Source organism: Hippopotamus amphibius, chromosome 14 (genome assembly GCF_030028045.1).
Source record: "Hippopotamus amphibius kiboko isolate mHipAmp2 chromosome 14, mHipAmp2.hap2, whole genome shotgun sequence".
Lineage (NCBI taxonomy): Eukaryota > Metazoa > Chordata > Mammalia > Artiodactyla > Hippopotamidae > Hippopotamus > Hippopotamus amphibius.
The window spans coordinates 14,277,714-14,297,361 of record NC_080199.1 but is presented as its reverse complement, the minus strand read 5'-3'; the positions used below and the strand labels follow the sequence as shown (position 1 = coordinate 14,297,361).

The 19,648-nt window shown below is 35.9% G+C and overlaps 1 protein-coding gene across 1 annotated transcript in view; it reads right to left on the bottom strand.

Annotated features, from left to right (window-relative positions):
- UGGT2 (UDP-glucose glycoprotein glucosyltransferase 2) overlaps positions 1-19,648 on the bottom strand; it is a 181,445-nt gene that overhangs the window by 21,959 nt on the left and 139,838 nt on the right. Inside the window, exons 30-31 of the mRNA XM_057707936.1 lie at positions 12,766-12,850; positions 7,528-7,610 (exon numbers count right to left, since the gene is read on the bottom strand). Coding sequence (XP_057563919.1) covers positions 7,528-7,610; positions 12,766-12,850 — 168 coding nt within the window. The remainder of the gene's footprint in view (positions 1-7,527; positions 7,611-12,765; positions 12,851-19,648) is intronic.

Genomic DNA, 19,648 nt, shown 5'->3' with positions numbered 1-19,648 from the left:
GTGAAAACACTGTAACATACGGCTTTATGTCTGGAAGAGTTACCATCCCCAAAACTTACCTTCTCTCTTCCTAACAAAGCAACATCTGGTTTTGGTACCCTTTCTGAATAGTAAGTGGCTATGCCAAGCTTAACAGTTGTCTCTACTCCTTCTTGTTTCTGCCTCCTGGTTTTAATGGAAGCTCATGAACAGCTACTCTTTAAAATGCCCAGATTCTGTTACATTATCCCCGTCAAACAAACCTACTCTGAAATCATCTCGAAATGAGTGAGTTTGAGCCTTTGTTAATCAGTAACCAGTTCAATGCACATACTGGGACAGTAACATGATTATTCTTATCAAACAAAGAGTCAACTACAGGTAGTTAAAATCTACATCACTGGAGGAGGAAAAGATGGCGGCGAAGTAGAGAGACGTGGAGTGCATCCCTCCCCACAGATGCATTGGGAATGCACGGAAGGACGCAGTCATTCCCACAGAGAACCAGCTGAACACCAGCAGACGGCCTCGGACACCAGAAAGGACTGCGGGGAGCCCGACACAGCCGGTAGGGAGGCATCTACGAGGGCTCAAAGAGGGTGAAGCGGCGGAGCTGTGGCAGACGGGAGGGAGTGAGAAACATACGGAGGGTCCGCAGAGCAGCTCAGCGTTCCCGGACCAAGACATCGATCCGCGGCTGAACGGAGGGTCCAGGAGCGGGAGTGTGGGAGCAGGAGAGCTGGTTCAGGGTGAGAAACATTGTTGCCGGTAGGGTGACGGACCGAGAGGACAGGAGGGAGGAGGTCCGCGGAGAGGAGTGCCCGTTCCTGAGAGCTGCCCGGCCATGATGGCGGCTGGAAGGAGCCACGCGCATAGCCTCTCTCTCTCTTTCCGCACCTCTGCAACAGGCAGTGGAGAGACGCCCTGTGGGCCACCTAAGGCGCTCAGGGATAACAAGTACCCTCAGGCACTTGGGTGGGGCTAGATTAAAACCCCTTGCAACGCCAGCAGCAGGGAGGCTGCCGAGAGAAAAAAAAAAAAAAAAAAAAGAAAAGAAAAAAACCCCCGAGAGAGGCCCAACTCTAAGACTTTCTGTTTACGCCTGAGCCACCGGCGCCCTCTGCAACAGGCACCTCCAAGCCTGACTGAGACATCAGTGCGCCACTGCTCACTCCCTCCCAGGAGAAGGAGCCACTGTTGTACCCTCTCCCTCCCCACACACCGACGCTTACAGACGAACAATAAAGGAACCTCTGCTGGTCACAGAATAACGCAAAAAAACCCAAGGACAAGCAACCCCAAAAGTTTGGACAACCATGAGGAAACAAAGAAACACCATGCAGGCAAAGGAGCAAGAAAAAAACCCACAAGACCAAATAAATGAGGAGGAAATAGGAAAAATGCCTGAAAAGGAATTTAGAGTAATGATAGTAAAAATGATACAAAATCTCGATAACAAAATAGAGAAAGTACAAGAAACAGTTCATAAGAACTCAGAAAAACAAACAGCAATGGATAACAAAATAACTGAAATTAAAAATACTCTAGATGCTATAACCAGCAGAATGACTGAGGCAGAAGAACGAATAAGTGAGTTGGAAGATAGAATGGGGGAAATAACTGCCACAGAGCAGGAAAAAGAAAAAATAATAAAAAGATTAGAAGACAGTCTCAGAGACCTCACTGATAACATTAAGCGTACCAACATTCAAATTATAGGCATCCCAGAAGAAGAAGAAAACAAGAAAGGGTCTGAGAAAATATTTGAAGAGGTTATAGTGGAAAACTTCCCCAACATGGGAAAGGAAATAATTAACCAAGTCCAAGAAGCACAGAGAGTCCTATACAGAATAAACCCAAGGAGAAATACACCGAGACACATATTAATCAAACTAACGACAACTAAACACAAAGAAAAAATATTAAAAGCAAAAAGAGAAAAGCAACAAACAACATATAAGGGAAAACCCATCAGGATAACAGCTGACCTTTCCACAGAAACTCTGCAGGCCAGAAGGGAATGGCAGGATATCCTGAAAGTCCTGAAAGAGAGAAACCTACAGCCAAGAATACTCTACCCAGCAAGAATCTCATTCAGATTTGAGGGAGAAATCAAAAGCTTTCCAGACAAGCAAAAGTTAAGAGAATTCAGCACCACCAAACCAGCCTGACAACAAGTGCTAAAGGAACTTCTCTAAGTAGGAAACACAAGAAAAGGAAAACACCTACAAATACAAACTCAAAACAATTAAGAAAATGGTAATTGGAACACACATGTCAATAATCACCTTAAATGTAAATGGATTAAATGCTCCAACCAAAAGACACAGACTGGCTGAATGGATACAAAAACAAGACCCTTCTATATGCTGCCTACAAGAAACCCACTTCAGACCAAGGGATACATATAGACTGAAAGTAAAGGGATGGAAAAAGATATTCCATGCAAATGGAAGTCAAAAGAAAGCTGGAGTAGCAATACTCATATCAGACAAATTAGACTTGAAAGTAAAGACTATTAAAAGAGACAAGGAAGGACACTACATAATGATCAAGGGATCCATCCAAGAAGAACATATCACAATGGTAAATATCTATGCCCCCAATATAGGAGCACCTCAATACATAAGGCAAATGCTAACAGCTATAAAAGGGGACATCGACAGGAGCACAATAATAGTGGGAGACTTGAACACCCCACTTACATCAATGGATAGATCATCCAAACAGAAAATAAATAAGGACACACAAGCTTTAAATGACACATTAGACCATCTCGACTTAATTGATATTTATAGGACATTCCATCCAAAAACGACAGAATACACTTTCTTCTCAAGTGCACACGGAACATTTTCCAGGATAGATCACATCTTGGGTCACAAATCAAACCTCAGCAAATTCAAGAAAACTGAAATCATATCAAGCATCTTCTCAGACCACAACGCCATGAGACTAGATATCAATTACAGGAAAAAAACTGCAAAAAAGACAAACACATGGAGGCTAAACAATTCACTCTTAAACAACCAAGGAATCAATAAAGAATTCAAAGAGGAAATCAAAAAATATCTAGAAACAAATGACAACGAAAACACAACAACCCAAAACCTATGGGATGCAGCAAAAGCAGTTCTAAGGGGGAAGTTTATAGCAATACAGTCCTACCTTAAGAAACAAGAAAATGATCGAATAAACAACCTAACCTTACACCTAAAACAACTAGAGAAAGAAGAACAAAGAAACCCTAAAGTGAGCAGAAGAAAAGAAATCATAAAGATCAGAGCAGAAATAAATGAAAAAGAAAGGAAAGAAACCATAAGAAAAATAAATAAAACTAAAAGCTGGTTCTTTGAGAAGATTAACAAAATTGATAAACCATTAGCCAGAGTCATCAAGAAAAAAAGGGAGAAGATGCAAATCAACAGAATTAGAAATGAAAAAGGAGAAGTCACAACGGACACCTCAGAAATACAAAAGATCATGAGAGACTACTACAAGCAACTATATGCCAATCAATTGGATAACCTGGAAGAAATGGATACATTCTTAGAAAAATACAATCTTCCAAGACTGAACCAGGAAGAAATAGAAACCATGAACAGACCAATCACAAGTACGGAAATTGAGACAGTGATTAAAAATCTCCCAACACACAAAAGCCCAGGACCAGATGGGTTCACAGACGAATTCTATCAAACATTTCGAGAAGAGTTAACACCTATCCTTCTCAAACTCTTCCAAAATATTGCAGAAGGCGGAGCACTCCCAAACTCATTCTACGAGGCTACCATCACCCTGATACCAAAACCAGGCAAAGATGTCACAAAAAAAGAAAACTATAGACCAATATCACTGATGAATATAGATGCAAAAATCCTCAACAAAATACTAGCTAACAGACTGCAACAGCGCATTAAAAAAATCATACACCATGATCAACTGGGGTTTATCCCTGGGATGCAAGGATTCTTCAATATACGCAAATCAATCAATGTGATACATCATATCAACAAATTGAAGGATAAAAACCATATGATCATTTCAATAGATGCAGAAAAAGCTTTTGACAAAATTCAACATCCATTTATGATAAAAGCTCTCCAGAAAATGGGCATAGAAGGAAATTACCTCAACATCATAAAAGCCATATATGCAAAACCAAAAGCCAACATTGTTCTCAATGGAGAAAAACTGGAAGAATTCCCCCTAAAAACAGGAACAAGACAAGGGTGTCCACTCTCACCACTATTATTCAATATAGTTTTGGAAGTTTTAGCCACAGCAATCAGAGAAGAAAAAGAAATAAAAGGAATCCAAATTGGAAAAGAAGAAGTAAAATTGTCACTCTTTGCAGATGACATGATATTATATATAGAAAACCCTAAAGACTCTACCAGAAAACTGCTAGCACTAATTGATGAGTTTAGTAAAGTAGCAAGATACAAAATTAATGCACAGAAATCCCTTGCATTCCTATACACTAACAACGGAAGAGCAGAAAGAGAAATTAAGGAAACTCTCCCATTCACCATTGCAACCAAAAGAATAAAATACCTAGGAATAAACCTGCCTAAGGAGGCAAAAGATCTGTATGCAGAAAACTTTAAGACATTGATGAAAGAAATCAAAGACAACACAAACAGATGGAGGGACATACCATGTTCCTGGATTGGAAGAATCAACATCGTGAAAATGTCTGTACTACCCAAAGCAATTTACAGATTCAATGCAATCCCGATCAAATTACCAATGGCATTTTTCACAGAACTAGAGCAAGAAATCTTACGATTTGTATGGAAATGCAAAAGACCCCGAATAGCCAAAGCAGTCTTGAGAAGGAAAAATGGAGTTGGTGGAATCAGGCTTCCTGACTTCAAACTATACTACAAGGCCATAGTGATCAAGACAGTATGGTACTGGTACAAAAATAGAAAGGAAGATCAATGGAATAGAATAGAGAACTCAGAAGTAAGCCCAAACATATATGGGCACCTTATCTTTGACAAAGGAGGCAAGAATATACAATGGAAAAAAGACAGCCTCTTCCATAAGTGGTGCTGGGAGAACTGGGCAGCAACATGCAAAAGAATGAAATTAGAACACTTCCTAACACCATACACAAAAATAAACTCCAAATGGATTAAAGACCTACATGTAAGGCCAGACACTATCAAACTCCTAGAGGAAAACATAGGCAGAACACTATATGACATCCATCAAAGAGCCATCCTTTTTGACCCACCTCCTAGAATCATGGAAATAAAATCAAGAATAAATGAATGGGACCTCATGAAACTTAAAAGCTTTTGCACAGCAAAAGAAACCATAAACAAGACTAAAAGGCAACCCTCAGAGTGGGAAAAAATAATTGCCTATGAAACAACAGACAAAGGATTAACCTCCAAAATATACAAGAAGCTCATGAAGCTTCATACCAAAAAAGCAAATAACCCAATCCACAAATGGGCAGAAGACCTAAATAGACATTTCTCCAAAGAAGACATACAGATGGCCAACAAACACATGAAAAGATGCTCCACATCACTAATCATCAGAGAAATGCAAGTCAAAGCCACAATGAGGTATCACCTCACACCAGTCAGAATGGCCATCATCACAAAGTCTGGAAACAACAAATGTTGGAGAGGGTGTGGAGAAAAAGGAACTCTCCTGCACTGTTGGTGGGACTGTAAATTGGTACAGCCACTATGGAAAACAATTTGGAGGTTCCTTAAAAAACTACAAATAGAACTACCATATGATCCAGTAATCCCACTACTGGGCATATACCCAAAGAAAACCATAATCCCAAAAGAAACTTGTACCATCATGTTTATTGCAGCACTATTTACAATAGCCAGGACATGGAAGCAACCTAAATGCCCATCAACAAGTGAATGGATACAGAAGATGTGGCATATATATACAATGGAATATTACTCAGCTATAAAAAGGGATGAGATGGAGCTATATGTAATGAGGTGGATAGAACTACAGTCTGTCATACAGAGTGAAGTAAGTCAGAAAGAGAAGGACAAATATTGTATGCTAACTCACATATACGGAATCTAAAAATGGTACTGTTGGACTCAGTGACCAGAACAAGGATGCAGATACAGAGAATGGACTGGAGAACTCGAGGTATGGGAGGTGGCGGGGGGTGAAGGGGAAACTGAGACGAAGCGAGAGAGTAACACAGACATATATATACTACCAACTGTAAAATAGTCAGTGGGAAGTTGTTGTATAACAAAGGGAGTCCAACTCGAGGATGGAAGATGCCTTTGAGGACTGGGGTGCGGAGGGTGGGGGGGGCTTGAGGGGGCGTCAAGGAAGGGAGGGAAGATGGGGATATGTGTATAAAAACGGATGATTGAACCTGGTGTACCCCCCCAAAAAATAAATAAATAAATTAATTAATTAATTAATTAAAAAAAAAAAAAAAAAAGAGTCAACTACAGAAAAAGAAGCCTAAACTGGACAAAATCCAAAATGACAGGAGAGCTTCTGATGAGTATAACAAAATCTGCTTAGGCTGTTGAAACTATTTGGCCTAAAGTTTCTATTTCTTATCTTTGATAAAAATGATCAATAGTTCTCCATCATAATTCAAATTAAATTCAAATCTCTAAAATGGACTTTCAAAGTTGTTTACAATGTGGATCTACAGCAGACACTTCAGTTTTTGCCCACCCAACATCCTTTACACTTCTGGTCACTACCACCTGGTATTGTGGGTAGGTGGGTGGGTGAGTAACTATTCCTCCTCTAATTTCATTCTACGAGGTTTAGGCGGGATGGGCCTTCTTGCCTGCTCTAGAGGTAGGCACATGACCCAGCGTCAGTCAGTAAGTCACAGGGATCAGTTCAGTCTGGCAGACATGGCAATAGCTGGACCAGTGAGTTAGCCTTGGAACGTGTGCTGGTACTTTCTGGAAAGAGGCAATCTCTTCCCACTGGAGATGGCAGGCTTTTTCTTATAAAAGTTTGTCTGAAAATGAAGGCAGCACAGATAATATAACTAGGCATTGGAGTTTCTGGACCACATCACCTGAATGCCCAAAGTCAGCTCTACTCCTGCACTCTTTAGATATGTGAGCCAATATATTCCTTTTCTGATTAACTAATATAGGTTCCAACCTAACTTAAAGATTCCCCATTATATTCAATATCCCAGCTAACCTGGGCTACTTCCTGTTCCTTGAGAAACATACCCAACCTTTTTGACTTCATGTAACCAGGTACCTTCACTCTGTCTCCTGTCCATCATTTAGAATATATCTTAGCCACACACTCCTCCAGTCTTCTCTGAGGTTCCTCCTAACTGGATATAGTCATCCTCTCCCCTGGTTTAAGTAGCACTTTATGTTCAGCTGTCTTACAAGCTCCAGTTTCCTGCCTTGTATCAGTAATATTTATGTATTTGTCTTATCCTTTCTAGAGAAGACCTGTGCTTAACTTAAATGTTTATCATCTACAGGGCTTCCACAAACTAGACTCCTGATGGGTCTATAGTAATGTGTCAAAATATTCATCAGTAATTACCTTTTAATGGAATCCCACACTCCTTTTTTTTCATCTTTATCGGAAAGGACATCTTCCTTGATTTTGTCTGGCTTTTTTTCTACCTAGACAGCATGGTAAAGAAAAACTTTAGAATTTTGTAAATTTAAATATTATGCTGCATGGTTAGAAACATATTGGGCAAGGTGACCCTTGTAAATCTAAGATAGTTATAGTAAATGAAGCCAGGATAGATTTTAGTATATCACACATACAATCTGGTTGCAACTATTAGTTCAGCTTCTTGTTTTCAGTTCTTCCGGTGAACTGAAAACATCATTCTGCTAAGTACTGTGCTTATACTTGTATTTACTGAATTATCAACTGTAGATGTTATCAACTGTATATCTGATTCATAGAGTTTAGACATTATTCATTCTTTGTGACAAAAGATGAGTAGCTTACTTATATCACCCTTTCCTTCCCCTCTTTGTCTGGAGGTTTTGGTTGTATTATCTTTATCATTAATTCTTCTACTGAGTATTTTTGTAACTTTAAATAATACTTAAATCTGTATTTTTTATTTCAACAAATTAACAGTTTCTCTTGCATGGCCTGTTATAAGGATACTAATATCTTTACCTTTTCCCTCTGCCTCCCAACTTACATTAGCTAAACCTTCACTTCAGCATTGTAAATATTATAATATTTACATTTAGCTTGGTAAACCTAACTACCTTTTGCACTATGCTATCTTTACAACTTGAAAATCAGTAAATGTGCTTATCGTGACACTGTAAATACTACACACCAAAGAGCTGAAAGGCTACTACAATTACATTTCCTCCACACAGTTGTGGTGATGGGACCACTATGCCCTCCCAGGAGACTCCTCCTGGTTCACATGGATTCTGTTTTCTCACATTTCATCAGCAGAGAAGTATTTTTTTCTTGGAATTTTATTGTATTTATTTTTTCTTGTGGTGAGATATATTTCTTCTTCACCATATACCTAACATTTTCCAGTTTATTATTCATGTTACTTAACTGTCTGGAAGTCCTGTCTTCTTGAAGACACTTTTCTTGGGGCTTAATAATTAACTGCCTCTTTCAAGCTTTCTTTTGTATTGGTTTTCACATTAATTTCACCATTTCTTGAAATACCTATTTTCTTGTTCTTCACCTTCATTGTGCTGACAAACACCTTCAGGAAGGGGTGTGAAAGATAGTTTTTCTAAATCTTCACCCTTCAGAGAATACTGGACTAAGAATGTGCCTAAAGAATCCTAGGTTCAAAATAATTTTCCTCAAAACATTGAAATCTTTGTTTTGTTGTCTTGGAAATGAAACACCTGATGCTAGTGTTAGTGTCGTTCTGTTGCAGTGACCTGCCCTTTCTCCTTGGTAGTTTTTAGGATCTCGTGGGGGCCATTTTTCACTCATTTCTGGACCCCTTGCCACGAACATGTTTATCCTTCTCTATCCGTGGGATACTTTCCTTCCTCCACTTTCTGTTCTTCCTTCCTGGATTCCTACTAGTGGGCTACTGGAGTTCATGGGCTAACCCTTTATGTTGCTTATCTTTTCTCCTCCCTTTTTTCTGTCCTTTTGTGTAATTTTGAGAATGGAAGGTGAGCAGATAAAACTATTATTAAAAGACAACTGAAGGACCTAGGTGTGGTTGGGCTGTAGAATGTTTGCTTCGGGTAGGCCATGATTATCTCCCTCAAAGATTTGATGGCTTTGGTGAAAGCGTCAGACCTATCGGGGACAAACAGGTAAACTTAGAGCCAATACAGAGAGCAAAAATATTCACCTCAAGAAAAAGAAAAGCTAATAATTTTTCAATGGTCAAAATTCCTCAAAGATAAAACATCCCCAGTCTCCCAGAGGAAATAATATTTTTCTCTCCTGTTTGTAGGGCTAGGATAAAACCAGCTAGAATGCTGGTCCTAAAGGGCTTGGGTTGAGTTACTAAACTTCAGCAGCTGGTCTGAGTTTGTGGGGTTTTTCATCTGGAATGGCCAGAAGGAAATATATCAGGGACAGAGTATAAGTTTTCCTTCCTAAGAAAGGAAGCCAAAATCAGTATAGGAAAAACAGCTGCAAAGATGAGTGTAAGCATGTATAACTGATCACAGGATAAGGAACAGAGGTGATAAGGAACAGGTTATGAAGTGGGATGCAAGGTAAATTCTGATGACATGGTAGTTTAAGATCTATGCAGTATATAAGGTGAGAGTTCTGGTAGCCTACTGATATTAGATCACAGAAATTCTGGCTGTATGGGTGTTTTCTAGTTATCTTTGCATATTAATAGATGGAGAACATACTCTGTCTGAGTTCATTCGTCTGAAATCTGTTGAAACTTGCTTTTCAACTAACATAAAGCTAAGTTTTATCAATGTTTCCTGTGTTTGAAAGATTGTTCATTTGGTATTATTGGGTACTGTGTTCTATACACATCTATTAGGTCAAGATTTATAATCACACTGCTCAAATCTTCTTCATCTCTAGTGAGTGTTTGGTGGGCTTGTTATATCAAGTGCTGAGAGATGTATGTTAAAAATACCCCAATATGATAGAGAGTTGCTAATTTCTCTTGATATTTCTACTTCTGCCTTACAGACACACATAAAGTAACCTTCTTTATCTTTAATAATGTTGTCTTAATGTCTAATACCTCTGATATTAGTATAGCCATATAAGCTTTGTTTAGGTTAGTATTGGCCTCATACTTTTGCTACACTTTTATTTTAATCTTCACCCTGAAACTGTATTCTTATGTATTAGGTGTTCTTTCTTGCAAATATATAGTTGGGACTTAAAAAAAAAATCCAGTCTAACAATCTTTGTCTTTGAACTGGAACATGCAGTCCATTTACATTTAATGTAATTGGGTTAAATTCTAACTTACTATTTTGTGCTTCCTCTATGGCCCATATGTTCTGCTTTATTTCTCATTTCTTAGTCCATTTATATTAATGTGTTTCATTCCATTTTCCTCTTTACTATGACATTATGCCTTGTTTCTGTTCTTTTAGTGGTTATCTTAGAAATGTAAAGCATTCAAATTTGCCCTAAAGTCTAAACATAATCATAATTCTTGTCCTGGTCAATATAAGAACTTTATATGTTATTATACACATCTCTATTTATATAATGCCTTAAATGCTATTTTTTTTAATTAATTTTTAAGATCCTAAGACATTACTATTGTTTTATATATTCACTGTTCACAAATTCATCCACAGTTACCATTTTTTTTCTTTCATTCTTTTTTCAAACTCAGACCTTCCAACTGAGATAATTCTTTTTCTGCCTGAAGTACACCATTTAGAATTTCCTGTAGTGTGAGTGTGCTGGTGGCAAATTCAGTTTTTTATTTGTCTGAAAATACCTTAAGTTTTTCCTTGAAAAATACTTCTCAAGGTAAATTATTTGAGGTTGGCATTCCTTTTTTCTTTCAGTGCTTTTAGATATCACTCATTAACTTCTGGCTTCCATTATTACTGCTGAGAAATCAACTGTCGGGCTAACTATAGCTCTTTGAAGGTAATTTTTCTTTTTTCCTCTGGTTATTCTCAAGATTTTTCTGTCTTTTGTTTTCTGCAGTTTTATTAACAACACTCTAGGTGTGCATTTCCTTTTAATTATCTTGCTTGGGAATCACTGGACTTCCTGAATATGCAAATTAGTATCTTTCATCAATCATGAAAATTCTCAGCCATTATTGCTTCAAATAATACCTGTACCTCATTCTGTCTTTCATCACCTTCTGGAACTCCATTTAAACGGGTTTTATTTATTAAACACTCATGAAGTACTTCATAAAGCTAAATTATCTTTATCCTTATAGTAGATATATAAGGAGGGTTCCATTATTAACTCCTATTATAGGTAAGGAAAATGAGACAGAAAGAGGTTAAGTAATCTGTCCAAGGTCACACAGTTAATGAGTGGCAGAGCCACATTTAAATGCAATCCTGGTATCTTAGATTTCTCACTCTATTCTCTATGCCTTTTATATATTCTCTGCAGTAGTTTCCTCTTTTCTAAAGTCTCTGTTGCATTTAGGATACTTTTGGTTTATCTTCCAGTTCACTAATTCTCTCTTGAGGCCTGTTAAAACCACCTGCTGAGTTCTTTGGTCATTGTATGGCTAAGTTTTAGAAGTTCTACTTAAAAAAAAAAAAAAAATCAGATATGCACTTTAATAGTTTTTTATTCCCTACAATTGTTTTCAAGCTTGTCTTTTATTTCTTTAAACACCTAAGCATAGTTGTTTCAGTGTCTGTGTCAGTAATTCTAACCTATGGAGTGTTTGTGTATCTACTTTCTGTTATTTGCTGTTTCTGCTGGTTTTCTTTGTGTGTTTGGATACAGTAATCTTATTCCACAGATATATGGATGTTTCTGCCAGATACCTTTAAAACCTTATTAATCTGGAGCCACTTTAGTGCAAATTCAAGGCTCAGGGTTCCCCTGATTACTTAGGTGATACAAATTTGGGCTAAAAGACTGTGTGGTATACTTTACTATGGTTCATCCTTACCCTGAAGCTATAGCCAGCTTATTGCACAGAGTGTCTACTAATAGATTACCTACTTTATGTGGATCCAGGGTTTTAATTTCTGTCCCCATCACCCTGCAAATTAAATCAAAATGACAGTTCCAGTGTATCAGAATGGACAAATGTTCTAGGGCACCAGCAGCTTTCTTGGGATAAGAGAAGCTTCTCTGCTTGCTTACTCCAGTAGACTCTCATTTTCCCTTTAATTTTGGTTTTGTCTTTCCTTATTATCATTATTGTCAGATCCTCAGTGCTTTTCAAATTTTTAAAAAACATTTCTCCCAACATTTTTACTGATTTTAAGTAGGTGGGTGTGTCCAAAAGAACTAAACCTGCCATCATTAAAAACTTTTCTGATTTTTGTTTTTGTAAAGGAAAGAAACATCATTTTTTTTTCGTGTTGAAAGGACTAACTTTTCAACCTGCATTCTTGATCTTATCTCGAAGCCTAATTTATAACATTATTTGGCTACAAATATCGTAGATGTAGTAGACACATCATAACAAAAAAAATCATTTATTTTCTCCTATTTTCAAGCTCTGCTTTCCCTTCATGATTTAATTCTCCTCTTCCTTTCATTGCCACAGTTCCAATATGACATTTTAGGTAATAAAATTGTGAAATTAGCTGTAAAATGATTAATTAAGCACAAAAAAAATTCTTAATATTAAGAACAAAGCCTACAAAGAGCTTTAGCCTCACATACTTGTACTTCCAGTATTGTGCTTTTGAAGCTGTTTAACACAACGATGACATCTCCTAGGTCAGGTTGAGAGTCAGTTCCTTCATGTCTAGAATCAGAAAAACATGTCAATGTCTATAATCAATTTAAGAAAAGACATACAATTATAATGGTATAAATAACAGAATAAATTCTTTTTGCAATAAACATCTAAGTATAACATCATTTGTGTATATGTCATATTTGCTGTTTCTATAGTCAATTAAGGTATGCTACAATACACTACAATTTTCAAAATTATCAAATTTTAACTGAATACAAATTAAGATCATACAAAAATAACTCACTAAATTTGATATCACCTAGTCACTCAGAAAACTGATTACAGTTCATCTTTATTACTGTATACTAAAATTATCACAAAAGTCAGATCTTTCATATATTGTAACAATAATTATAATATGAAACATTTTATAGACTTTAAAATAAGTTGTTTATATAGCATAATCAATGGAATTCTACACCATACAACTACTTTTCAATATCTACTAGCCACTTTCAAATACCAAAATTTGAAGTGTATCATTAAACTTATAAGACTGAAAATGTGTCTGTTATGTCCATCTGTATCACTTGAATCTATTTTATATTACACATTATGTAGTTCATGTCTAATTTTCAACACTGCATAAATAAATCAAAAATGACACCTTTGCTCAAAAATTTTTTGATACTTTTTTCACTATGAACTGAAAAATGCTACTGTAAAAAACATTTACAATAAAACTGAATATTTTCAAAGAGGGAAAGCAATCAGATGTCAAATTAGTAAATACTTTGCATTCAGTCAGATTTATAACATACGCCTGAAAATGCTTCAACGAGAATCTGGGGATTCTAAGGCTATGCTGATGAACACATGCCTATGATTCTCACTCCCAGGTGCTCAGGTGAGGTGCCTAAACAACAGTAGGAGGCACAGCCCTGCTCAAAAATTACCACCAGAAAAAAAGTATTCCGACTTATTTAGTAGATATGTCAAATTTCTTAAAAACTTTCAAGAGCTTCCAGTCCCAGATGTTGCTCAAGAGCATCAGCAACTTTAGCCGTTGGACTCACCATCCACTGGGACCAGGACAGAGGCAGCACAACACTGAAGCTGGACCCATACAAGATCTAAAGAAACGTCCCTCCACCCCAGGTGGTAGAGGTAGTAGTGATGAAGACTCATTCTATTTCAGGCACTATTTTAAGCACTTTATAGATATTCACTCATTTAATCCACACACCCATCCTCTGAGGAGGGTACAATAATTATCCTAGACCCCATCTAAGCCCAGGTAGTCTGGCTCTTCATGACTGCACTATTACACCTTTAAAAGTAACGCTAAGCAACTAAAAACCACTGGATACATGAAAACAGTCAACAGCTGAAATGAAGGGAAGAACAAGCCAAGAAGTCAGAGGACATGGGCTTCATTGATAAGGAATTAATACAGGGAAACCAGAGGAGCATCAAAGAATTTATATTCTCAATGAGAGATCTGAGAGAATATTTCTCAGTAAAAGCCATTTACTTCAAAATGAAAGGATTCATTAGACGTCAGGAAGCATCACTTTAAAAAAAAAGGACATACATATTTTTCCTGGAATTCTAAATATAAATGTCATTTAATTTTTTGTAGAGGAAAAGTTAATCACACTGCCTCTCATTTCGAATCCAAAACACTGGATGGTAGAAGATGATGATGAAGTCTCGTTTTAAGCATTCTGAGGAAAATTATAATGCTCTTATCAGTACTTACAAAATAATTTAAAAAAAAACAGCCAAAAAAACATCTTCAGGCCTTTAAAATCAAAAGTATACTACTCATGTTTCTATAAAAATATCTGTAGAAATGTGGTGCATACCATGACATGGCAGGCAACATCCACTCCACCTTTTAGCATATACCGCAGAAGTTAAAAAAAAAACAAGTGAAAAAGACTAACAAAATAATCTAGCATATTGAAGGAGCATATATAAAAATATACATGTATGTGTAAAGCATCTGATATCATCTGTAATTTAATTAGGAAAATCTGAGAAGCATTTGTTTGATTTTAGTAGAACTACAAAAATTTTCTAGGAGAAAATAATTTCACGGAGTATTTTTTAATTCAAGGTAAATAATAAGTCAATACAGAGTATGGGTAGATGATTTGCAGTTAAAGATTATAAAAAGTACATATGTGAGGATTATGCCTAATAAACAAAAAGGCAAATTTTAAAGTATCACATTATTTAGTCATGGTTTTTAAATATGGACTTAGAAATTCATGTCAATATTATTTTAGCTTAGCTTTTCAGCATATTTCAAGAATACTTTTCTTAAATATAAATGTAATATCAATTAGAACTAAATCATAAATTGGGATAAACAGAATTTCCATTTTTGCCATATTTTGTATTGACCTGTTTTTCATTACTGATACTTTAATTTCAAAGAAATCAAAGAGTAGCATCATTAATGCTTTTTCCACTCTGGATACCTAGTGGCATATTAATCAGATTTGAACTTAAGTAAATTATGACTGAGAGAAATGTATGATGTTATCATTTGTAAATAATACGAGGGTGAGTCAAAAATTATCTGCAGTAAGTGTGGCCAACAGAAGTTTTAATATAACTGGAGTGCAGATAATTTTTGACTCACCCTCGTACAGACAAATTTGAAATTACTTCTATCACCAAGAGTTGTCTGTGAGTGAGAAAAATTAGTTTTGCGCTAACATGTTAGTGGTACTTAAATATAACATCAGGGGCTATTTTCTCCCTAAACCGTCCATTTATAGACTGTGTATAATAACAAAAAATGACAAAGAAGATAAAATAGAACTTAATATAGTAACTGCTTTACATAGTATATACTATGCATATTATATATGATACATATTGCATATGTATTATACAATATACATATATAATATACAATAATATATGTAATTGTAAAGAAGGAAGAAAGAGTAAGTGGGGAAGAAACGGACATTTACTCAAGAAATGAGACATAGATCTCATGTAGTCCTTACCAAGACCCCACAAGGTAGGTAGGATTATCCCCTCTTGTTATGAGGAAATAAAGTCTCCAGAAACTTACACACAGTCATACAGATAGTTGGTGGCAGAGAAGGAATCTCAATCACAGTTTACCTAATTCCAAAGGCTTTCCCTTTGCAAAAAACAACAGTGAAACAATAGTGGCAGATTTAGAAACACTGAGTTCTTGGAAGTACAGTTTGCAAAGACAAAGAAGATGAAGCAAAATTATATCTTTAAACCATGATTTTTATTAGTCAATATAAATATCACTGTGCTTATATTCTTTAATAGCACTTACAATGTTTTATTGTCATTCATTTCCCTAACTGCCTTTCCTACTGGCATGAGTTGTGAAAGCGTAGGAACTGTGTTTTATTCACCTGCTTATCTCCAACACTTCCTCAGCTTACCTGCCCCTTCCCCACCCCGCCTGCCCTCCATCTCCAAGCAGCCAGTAACCTGACTTCTGTCACTATAATGTGTATTAATTACCTAATGTTTCATAACTTATAGGAGGAATCAGACAGTATACACGCTCCTTTTTTCTTTTGCTTCACTTCTTTTACTCAGCATAATTATTTTGAGGTTCATCTATGTCACTGTGTGTATCAATAGTTGATTCCTTTATATTGCTGGGTAGTATTCCATTGGATGGTTATACCACATTTTGATAATTCCTTCACTTGTTAACATTTGGGTTATTTCCAGTGTCTGGCAATTACAAATAAAGCTGCTATAAACATTAATGCACAAGTCTTTGTATGACTATATATTTCCTTTTATCTTAGGTGAATACCTATGAGTGAAATGCCTGGATCATATGGTAAGTGTGTATTTAAATTTTTATGGACTTGCTAAACCAAAGTGGCTACACTATTCTACATTCCCACCAATAGTGTATGACAGTTCCTGTTGCTCCATATTCTTATCAACACTTGTTAGTGCCAGTCTTTTTAATGTCACACATTCTGTTAGATGTGTGGCAGTATCTCATTGTAGTTTCAATGTGCATTTTCCTCTCAACTGACAATGCTGAGCATCTTTTTTAATGTGCTTATGTGATATCAATGTATCTCCTCTGATGAAGAGTCTGTTCAAGTGTTTTGCACATTTTTATCAAGTTTCCTTATTATTGTATCTTGATAGTTCTCTATATATTTTTATATAAATTCTTTGTTAAATAATGCTTTGCAAATATTTCCTCTGTCTGTGGCTTGTCTTTTTGTTTTCTTTTATAGTCATTATATATTCCTTTAGTGTGAACTTCACACATTTGCAACAGAAATGATATTTAATGAAGTGCTTTCTTAGATACTGCTCAATACATAATATATGAAATGTACTATATTAACTTTCTAAAATTTGAAAAGTTCTATATTCTAAAACACATATGGCCCTAAGAGTTTTAGATGAGAAATCTGTACCTCTATCCTCTTCCTGGAATGTTCTGGCTGTGGTATGACTATTAGAAAGTTCCTATAATTCTTCAGAACTCTCTTGAGGTTATCTCATTTCTAATGTCAATATTGATTTCCCCCTACCCTATAGCAGAATTAAGCATTCTCCATGCTCCCTGACTTAAGACTATACTTCAAAGTTACAGTAATCAAACCAGTATGGTATTGGCACAAAAACAGACACACAGATCAGTGGAACAGAATACAGAGCCCAGAAATAAACTCACACACTATGGTCACTGTACAACAAAGGTGGCAAGAATATACAATGGAGAAAAGAGTCTCTTCAATAAGTGGTGCTGGGAAAACTGCACAGCTACTTGTAAATGAAATTAGAATGTTCTCTAATATCATATACAAAAATAACTTCAAAATGCATTAAAGACCTAAATGTAAGACCGGATACTACAAAATTCCTAGAGGAAAACAGGCAGAACACTCTGACGTAAACTGCAGCAGTATTTTTTGGATCTGTCTTCTAAAGCAAAGGAAACAAATGCAAAAATAAACAAATGGGACCTAGTTAAACTTAAAAGCTTTTAACAGTTAAACAGCAAAGCAAACCAGTGATAAAGCCAAAAGACAACCTACTGAATGGGAGAAGACCTACTGATATGATCAATAAGGGATTAACATTCTATACACATAAAAAGCTCATACAACTCAACATCAACCAACCAACCAACCAACCCGATTAAAAAATGGGCAGAGGAACTGAACAGACATATTTCCAAAGAGGAAACGCAGATGGCCAACAGGCACATGAAAAGATGCTCAATATCGCTAATCATCAGGGATATGCAAATCGAAATCACGAGATCTTACCTCACACCTGTCAGAATGGCTACCATCAAAAAGAACACAAATAACAAATGTTGGTGAGGATGTGGAGAAAAGGGAATGTAGTACACTGTTGATGGGAATGCAAACTGGTACAGCCACTGTGGAAAACATTATGGAGGTTTCTTAAAAAACTAAAAATAGAACTACCATATGAGCCAGCAATTCCAGTCCAGGGTATAAATCCAAAAGAAAAACACTAATTCAAAAAGATACATGCACCCCAATGTGCATAAGCAGCATTATTTATAATTACCAAGATATGCAAAGCAACCTAAGTGTTCATCAACAGATGAATGGATAAAGAATCTGTGGGGTGTGTGTGTGTGTGTGTACATACATACACACACACACATATACACTATTCAGCCATTAAAAAAGAATGAAATTTTTCCATTTGTAGCAACATAGATGGACTTGGTGGGCATTATTTTACATGAAATAACACAAAGACAAATACTGTACGATATCATTTATATGTGGCATCTAAAAAATACAATAAACTAGTAAATAAAAAAGGAGACTGACAGATATAGAGAACAAAGTAGTAGTTACCAGTGCAGAGAGGGAAGGGGGGTGAGGCTCTATAGGGGTACAGCAAAAAAGGGTTATTACAGGATTAAACGAAATCATGTGTGTGAAACTTTTGAAAATTGTAAAGCACTACAGAATTTAAAGAATCTTTCTTTCAATAAAAAAAAGATAAAAAAAAAAGAATTTAGCATTCCCAGATTCATGTGCTTAAATTATTAAGCATGTTTGTTGAATGACACTACATTCTAGGCACTATAAGGAAAAGGGGAAAAGGCATTGAAAAAAGGTACAATAACCCCTACTCCTATATTATCGTTGTTGAGCACACTGCTTGTTATAATAGGTGCTCAATAAATACTTATTGAAATAAATGAAAACTACAGATATTGAGGGTATAAAAAAGGTTACCAGGTGTTGGCAAACTATGGCTGGTGAGCAAAATAAAGTTGGTAGATTATTTTTGTATGTTCCTTGCGCTAAAAATGATTTTTACACTTTAAAATGGTTGTTGAAAAAAGATAATATTGACAAAAATTATATATGCCCTCAAACATTAAACATTTACTATTGGCTCCTTATGGAAAAAAAACTGATGATCCCTGCTTTATACTAGGCTCACTGATGAGTAGGAAATTTACTATGAAAAAAACCAATTCTTATCTATAAAAATGAAAAATTGAACATAACTAACAGATAATGGCTTTGCCATATATTATAGTATACGTAATATATAGTCATTAAATGATAAATGTTCATTATGTTAACACATGGAAAAGTCTATAGAAAATAATAAGTAAATGAAATGGAGTAAAGAACAAGATGTATACTTTAGCACATCTTTTACATTTTTGAAATAAAACAATGATAGGAACAAATGTCACAGTTTTATAAGTAGTTTTCATCTTATAGTAATGGTATTTGTCAATGTTTCAGTTGTTTTGATGATCTTAGTTATATCACACTAAAATCTTACTTACAAAAAAAATTTTTCAAGTGG